The following is an 8,307-nucleotide window of genomic DNA, read 5'->3' on the forward strand; positions in this document are numbered from 1 at the left end:
TACATTTGTATTTAAAAATAGTGAGAGTAAGCACACAATAACCTAAATATAAGTCGACTAAATACATATATTTAAATGTACGTAAATACATAAGTTCATATACATATAAAAGTACATATAACATGTTTTAAATTCAAAAAACTTTTGATCGAAATCGATTTTAAGTGGTTTGGTTGGTTTTTGTTCCAACAACTATTTTTTTGGATCAAAATAAAATGCATAAATTTGTTGGAATAAAAAATTTTGCTGTAGAATAAAAATTTTTGATAGAAAATAATATATATATAAATTTTTATATCAAAATATTTAAGAAAAAAAGGAAGGCATTCAAAGTTTTAATTGTTTTTATTTTTAATTTTAGTGGGATTTTTTTTTAACGTAAGAATTTATTTGTGATAATAGTAAAGAAGGTTTGAAACATATAATGAGAAACTTGCAAATAATTTTTTTTAGAAATTAGCGAGCCCAGAGTTATTTTAGTTTAATTTTTATGGGAATTTTTTTTTGCACAAAAATGGTTTTGAAATAAAAAAAAAAACTTTTGTAAATAACTTTTTTGATAAAAAAATAATTTAAGGATAAAAAATTTGTAGAATAAAAAAAATTTTTTAAAAATTACAAAATTTTTAGAATAGAAAAGCTTTCGGAGAATAAATAAAAAGTGCAAAGCTTGTTTACTCTAAACATATTTCAGAATAAAACTTAAATATGCAAAATAAATAGGAACAAATTTAGAAATTTTTAGAATAGTTTTATAGATAAAAGATATGTTGAATTAAAAAACGTTTAGAAAAAATTAGGAAATTCATAGATTAGAAAAAGTTTTTGGAAAAAAATATAGTCCTTTTTTATTAAACACAGTTTTCAGGATAAAAATTATGTTAAATAAAAAAAGTTTAGAAAAGATTTGGAAATTCTTAGATTAGAAAAAGTTTTGGGAAAAATAAAAAACGTGAGTTTTTTATTAAAAAAATTTAAGAATAAAACTTAAATAAAAAAAGTTTTAGGAACAAATTTGGAAATTTTTAGAAACAAAACAGTTTTCAGGATGAAAAATATTTTGAATAACAAATCTTTAGATAAAAATTGGGAAATGTTTAAATTATAAAAATTGTTGAAAAAATAAACATAATAATAATAAATAACAGTGAGCTTTTTTATTAAAAGAAAAATGTAAGAATAAAACTCAAGTAGGATAAAAATAAGTTTAAGGAAAAAATTTAGAAATACTCAGAATAGAAACAGTTTTCGAGAAAAATGTGTAGCGAAAATTGTATGCTCTTCTTTATGTTTTTCAATAAATGCCTCTAATTTTTCATTACACAGAAATGTTTGAAAAGAATAAAGAACCGCTTAAACATTTTTTTAAGAAAAATATTTAGGGAGAGCAAAATAACTTCGTATTAAGTTTTTAAACTTCTTTAGAGATTTTTTGTTAAAAAATAGCTCAAAAATGTTTTATTTATAACATATCAAATTTAATATTATTATGTTTTTCTAATTTAGGGAAAAGTAAAATTTTGATGATTTTGTCGAAAAAAATATACATATGTATGTATAGTCAAAAAAATTAAATAAATTAAACTTAAAAATACATATACGAAAAAATTACAGAATATTTGTTAAATTACACCCTTTACGTTCAAATTTTTATAAAAACACAAAAAAATGTTTTTTCTTTTGAGAAATAAAAGTTAATAATGAATTCATTAGGAACATAACATTAAATCAAACTAATTAAAAAATTTGCTTCAAACTCTTTCGCTTTTCTATGGACATTAATCTACTTAATTTAATTTGGCAGCCAGTTTAGGATTATAAAATCTCCTTTAAAGGACTTACACATACATACTAGTTAGCGCTCTGTGATACTTCAAACAAACCTTTAGCCAAAAAATATGCTCAGAAAGTGTATAAGCTGGCCAAGCGTGACTTAAAACTTATAAAAAAAAGTAGGCGAAGCGTTATTTTATAACGTTTAATTAATGTTGCAAANCATAAGCTGGCGAAGCGTGACTTAAAACTTATAAAAAAAGTAGGCGAAGCGTTATTTTATAACGTTTAATTAATGTTGCAAAAAATCGCTTTAGCTTATTTTTAGGAGCTAGGTAGCTAGTGACGCTAAATCACTGACCAGAAGACTACACGCTTAACATTGAAATGCTTAATAGGTAGATTGATAGTTGATGTTTGTGTAGTTATGTATGTAGCTAGTAAACCTAAAACAATCGCAATCTTAGAAAACTAATTATCAAAGTAGTTACTTAACTAGTTAGTAAGTAGTGTTACACTTGGCTAGCGGGGGGTTAAGTTGTGTTCATAGATACATAGTTCAATGCTACAATAACGTCTTTGTTTTTACAAGTACTTATGTATGTACTTAGATTGCTATGCATGCACGTATGCACATACATATATGTATGTAATTGGGGTATGTATACAATATAGATTAGGATAGGATAGCACACATATTCACTTTCGAAAATTTTCAAAATTTTTTTCTCATTTTTTTTTGTGAAGTATACTCCTAGATACTTAGTAAGGTTTAGGATATATATTAGCATATAGTTATACATAGTAGTTTAGTAGTTAGTAGTAATTTTATTTTTTTTAGTATTTGCTAATACTTTTTGCTTTTGACATTCAGTTGACAATTACAAGCTAAGTTTAGAGTTGCGTTAGTTTATAACAAAACAAAAGAAAAAAAGTAAGAAATTCCCTTTAAAAAAATCAAAAACATACACGTCAAACGCCCACCTAACTCCAACCGCGCCTACTGCGCATGCGCGCTTCATTCCAGAGCAGCGTTAGTGTCGTGAGCACACACGCTGCCGTCGCACCCACTCTACTCTCCCGCCGCGCACTACGCGCCGTCGCACCCGCACCAAATACCGGAAAGTGGATCTCCTCCGGCTCGCTTAACTCCTCCTCCTCGTCGTCTACCGCATTGGTGACGGCGCGATAGCGCATAGTGAAATTCACTCTGAAGATCGCCTCGGCAACGCCACCTGGCGAAGAAACAATGAAGTAGAAAGTACGCGGCACACGCTCATGCATGCTGACGTAGGTGAGACGCGCCTCCTTGCAGTAGGGTGTGGGCAAATCCTGGAGAAGTGATAGAAAAAAATTGTTAATAATTTTTTGATTTCATTTTAAATGAGCGCATTTTTATTTACCGTTACGCCGTAGGCCAAAACAGTGCTGCCATATTGATTGCCGGGCGTGTAGACGCGATCACCGTGCAGCCAGCGGGCCGCATGCGCTGGCGGATTGGCGCAAAATTCCACAGCAAGATGCAGCGGTGAGCCTGGGTAGGCGACAGGTGTGGCATTGCGCGCCACAACAGTGGGAGAGCCTGCAGAAAAGAGAGAAAGAGAGAGAAAGGAAAGTGCGTTAGTTGGAACTTAGGGAGAGCAAAAGATTTTTATTTTTGATTTGAATAAAAGCACATTATCATAAACCTGAAAAGGCGTAAAAACTCCTGTTTAGTATGAGCTTTCACCTAAAGCTTAAATGTGTAAATCTTTTAGAGTTCATTATGTTCCAAAAAGCTTTCGTTTCTATTAAAAACATTCAGTCTAGTTTTTCTTTAAGTTTGACAGAGAATGTGGGGGTGCTTTCTAAGCTTGCTAGTAAGATCATTCATTTATTATTTTAGCTCAGTGAGTCGGTCTGCGGATAAAATTAAGTTTTTTCAGCCTGTAAAGATTTAATATTTTTACTATGTATTACATTTAAAGCGAAAGAGAGAAAATGAAAAATGTTTTTTGATTTGTGTTGGAAATATTCAACCTATATATTTTTCCTTAGTTACAATATGCATGCCAATATGGCATCTCCTTTTGCTTGTCATTTTTTCATACTTTCTTTTGCTTCCTTTTTGTATTACATTCACTTTTCTTCTCTCTGTAATTTTGATCGCAACTTTATTAAAAACATTTGCTTTAACTGAGAACAAGCTCTTTTATTTAAATCTGGGAATTTCACTGCCATCGTAAGAGGTTATGGGCCCAGCTGCCCAAAATATCAAGGTTGAGCTTTTTTCTTTCATGTTATGATTAATAGCAGCGACGAAACAGTGAAAAAGGAAGACTTATATATCAGCATAGAAAAACGTGGTGTGAGTCGCGAAATTGCTGGAGAAATGGCTGCTAATTCGATTACTAGCTCATCGAGAATTGAGCTTTTGTCAAAGGAAAACTTTGACACCTGGAGTATGCAAGTGGAGGCGCTCCTCACCAAAAATGAACTTTGGGACTATGTTAATGGCACGTGTGCGATGCCGCCGGAGAGTGATATTAATGCGAAAAGTGTTTGGCTAAAGTGTGACAAAAAGGCTAAGGCGGACTTGATTCTTTCGATTCAACCATCAGAGCTCAAGCAAATTCGTGGCTGCGACACATCGCGTGAAGTATGGCTCAAATTGGAGTCGATATACGCATCAAAGGGGCCGGCGCGCAAAGCAACACTTCTGAAACAGCTCATGTTACAGAAACTTGATGAGGGTGGTAATGTTAAAGAGCATATCGCGACATTTTTCGATGCTGTGGNGCAAAATGTTGCTGATTTTGGTTAAATAAATCATTTATTTCAAAGAAATTTTTATTTATTATTTTTGTAAATTTCTGGAAACCGATTGAAACCTGTGATTGAAATGGTTTCGGTATCGTTCCTTTTCAGGTCAAGATAACGGTTACGGTTTCGGTTTCGGTTTTGAAAAACGAAACGGTTTTAAACGGTTACGGTTTCGGTTTGGGTTTCGGTTTCATTCCTTGAAAGTAAGTTAAAAGTTAAAGTGAGGGACCACTACGTCACGCATTGTGTTACTTAATTACACATTTTAATTTGCACTCAAGCAAAAGTTTTCTTAAGTGTATCTAAATACTTTTAATTGGCTCAAAGTGTAGAAGCAAGTGAGGTAAAAGCAAGTAAGGTAGGAGAAATAGGTAGCGACTTGAAATTACTTGTTATGAAAGAATTTATTTTTCCTATGGGTGTTTTGTCTTGTTTTTGGGGAAAAAGATTTTTCAAATAAGAATAATAGCTTTTATTGACGATACAAAATTTGTTGTATTATTTGAAATTTCTTTATCTCTTGCAGAGTTTGTCACTTCACAGCACAGTTGGCCATATCACGCACACGCGTGCCAAAGCTTGAAAAAGTTCCCTGCTAAACTTGTGGGAGCTTTATCAGCCTTTGAATACTGAATACTCCCAGGGAGTTTGTTCTCCGGGAATTTGTTTCTCTCTAGAAAGAAATCCTCCAATAATTAACTCCCAGGAAGTAGCATTTAAAAAATCCGCAGGGAATTTTTATTCATGATAGGAGGAAAGGGAGAAGAGAGAAAACTCCCAGGGAGTTCCTGTTCAGAATCGGCCTGTATATGCCTACGTATTTTTATAAAATACTTGTATACTTGAAATTATTTGCTAAAGTATAAACATCGCTTTTCTTGTTCGTTTTCTGTTTAGCTTTTTGGCAAAAAGCGGTATATTCTATAAAACTTGCATTGGGTAATTTTTGATCCTGCTTGGAGTTGTTTACTTCATGGACATACCAGCAAAGTTTTTTGAAGCTTGGTATGCTTTCTTTGTTTTATAAAAATAAATTACGAATGTATATAGTATTCACTACCTTCTATGAGGAAAAAACACGCTTTTTCGTTTGAGTTTGGTCTAGGTTTTCGGTTTTTCCCGTTAAGCTCTAGAACGGATGGTTTCATTAGCGGTAAAGTTTTCACGATGTTCATTAAATTTTTCTATCTTATTTAGAGCTAAGGACTTCATAGGTATCCTTTTAGAAATTTTTGAAACTTTCTATACTTTTTACTATATAATGAAACATATTTTTTTTCTTTTCAGCTTTACACTTTTGTTGGCAAAATCTAACTAAAAAATATTTAAAAAAGTGTGCGGTAAGTTACCCTTTGATAAGTAAGTTTAATCCTTGATAGACAATACTTTAAAATTTATGTTTACAAGTACTATGATAAGTACTACTTGCTATAAACCATTTTTAAATTTCTTGTGGTCTTTCTTGTTAAGTCGTGGGAGATAAAAGCTTTTGCACCAAAATTTTCCAAACCTCTACTACGGTGGTGGGCATCAGCTTACCCGCGGGCAAAGCTCTTTCAAGCTTTCTATACTAAATATAACGCTTGAAAGAGCTTTGCCCGCGTGCAGGCTGGTGCTCACCACCGCTTTAATAAAAGGAATGAAAGCTTTCATACGCGATAAATCTTTCTCAGCATTATATAATGTTTTTGATCTTCAACAGAGTTTGTAGCTTTATGGGCATGCTTACAGAGCTTTTCAAATTTTATATACTATATACATATCTACTATAGAAGCTTTCTGTTCTTTTCATTTACGTCAACATTTTTTTCAAAAATTTCATGGGTAAAATGAAAGCTTTCATAAACAATGCGATCCAAAAAACCCTTAAATCGTATTCGGCCAATATATTGGCATGCTTGAAGAGCTTTTTTTTTATAAATTCGATTTAACTCAACAACTTTATTGAGCTTGAGGCCGTTTCTAGCGAAATATATTTTTATGGTCTCACCGCCGGAATCCTCTTACCCAAGAAAGAGTTGAAGCTTATTCTCTTCTCAATGGCTACTGCGAATTGTGAAAACTATCTACAGAAAGCTTAGAAAAGCTTTGTGCGCGTGTCTATGGAGTGATCAAAATGACTTTAAAGGCCTTTTGCAACATTTTTTTGCAATCTTAGACCTTTTAAAATCAATTTTCTTAATAAAGCACCTTCGGAGCTTTTTTGTTTGCCTTCTGTTTTGCATAGATTTCGACACTTCGCCGCCATGGCACAGCTGTTCTCGCCAATTGCATTCAAGTCCCATCAAAATGTCTGACCCTTGAATGGTGTCCAAATGAATAATGCAATACATGCCATCAAACTTTCGTTCAAACCCTTAATTTTACACACAAACCAACTCATACTTAACCATAAACAACACTCTAATACGTATTGCGACTAATTGCAGTGGCGTGTTCAAATTTTCAAGTGTAAAAATTTAATTTATTTGCCTAAAACTCCATGTCGATATGTTCACCACCGCCATTATTTAGTTGCAAGTACGCAAGCAGCACCGGAAAAGCTTAAAACAGAAATAAATAAACGAGAATCACAATCTACAACTTTGCATACGTTAGGGCGCTTCGCTCCCAGCGGCTGCCGTTCAACGAGGCATGTGGCAGCATTTGCAAATTGTATTTGGAAATGGTGGTGGTGGCACAAGCCTCAGTTGCTAAGCCGCCATCAATGCGCGGTGATTTCACGCCATCGTGTTGTATACATATGTATGTGCTACATGCATCGGCGTGGCGTTCATGCGGCGGCCTTGCTAAAATACATTCTTCTCTCCATGCTGTCCATTGGTGGGACTTTTAATTTGATTTTCGTTAATTTGCGCGCGCACATCCCAAACTGCGCCAGCGGACGACAAATACACATGACTGACCTCCATCATTTTCTCGCCCTTTACAACAAAATATGTATATGGCAAGGCCACTCCAGTTTCGTTCACATTTAACTCTCACTCGCCCCCCTTACAACCCGTCGCTTCCAAATGGGCCTCCTTCCGTTTACCTTGTTCATTTGCTTGGTTGGTGGTCACTCGCGCCATTTGCCTTTCGATTTCATTGCTTCGTTCGATAGGGATTTTCGAGAAATTGCGTTGGGATCTCACCACTTTCTCCACTGTTGGTGTTTTCCCTCGTTAGGTTCCTTCGTTATTGGTTCATGCTTGATCTGCTAGCCTTTAGTTCTTTCTGGGCGTAGTTGCGGCATGAGAAAATTGCTCACTGATTGATGTACACATGTATGCTTGTACGTATGTATATACGATGTGCATATGTGTACATATATATATTTTGTATTTTAGTGAATACCCAGCAAAAAATCGGTAATCGCTTTTAGTGGTAACGTGTTCTAGAAGGCATAGCGTTATAATGCGTTCGAATTTTTCCGCTTCTTTTAGGCATTGCCGGTAATGCAAAGTAGAATGTCCAACAATATTTTATTTATTTCGCTTCTTTGTTTGATTTCGGGGAATGCAAAGTAGAATGTCCTATAATATTTCTTTTTTAATTCGTTTCTTTGCTTCATTTCCGGAAATGCAAAGTAGAATGTCCTACAATATTTTATTTGTCTCGCTTCTTTGCTTCATTTCAGGGAATGCAAAGTAGAATGTCCTACAATATTTTTTTTATTTCGCTTCTTTGCTTCATTTCGGAGAATGCAAAGTAGAATGCTGCATCGTAGTCAGCTGAAAAATAGAATGAATA

The 8,307-nt window shown here is 33.7% G+C and overlaps 1 protein-coding gene across 1 annotated transcript; it reads right to left on the reverse strand.

Moving 5' to 3' along the window:
• Positions 1-2,002: 2,002 nt before the first annotated feature.
• On the reverse strand, positions 2,003-3,836 carry LOC108367426 (irregular chiasm C-roughest protein teiresias). Its single transcript, XM_017622032.1, has 3 exons — positions 3,815-3,836; positions 3,177-3,355; positions 2,003-3,105 (listed from the first exon to the last, which is right to left on the reverse strand). The coding sequence occupies exons 1-3, from the start codon at positions 3,834-3,836 to the stop codon at positions 2,758-2,760; spliced, it is 549 nt and encodes a 182-aa protein (XP_017477521.1). The 3' UTR covers positions 2,003-2,757.
• Positions 3,837-8,307: the final 4,471 nt, after the last annotated feature.

The sequence above is a fragment of the Rhagoletis zephyria genome, unplaced genomic scaffold, assembly GCF_001687245.7.
Source record: "Rhagoletis zephyria isolate East Lansing unplaced genomic scaffold, Rhagoletis_zephyria_1.1 Rzeph_scaffold_02680, whole genome shotgun sequence".
Taxonomy (NCBI): Eukaryota; Metazoa; Arthropoda; class Insecta; order Diptera; family Tephritidae; genus Rhagoletis; species Rhagoletis zephyria.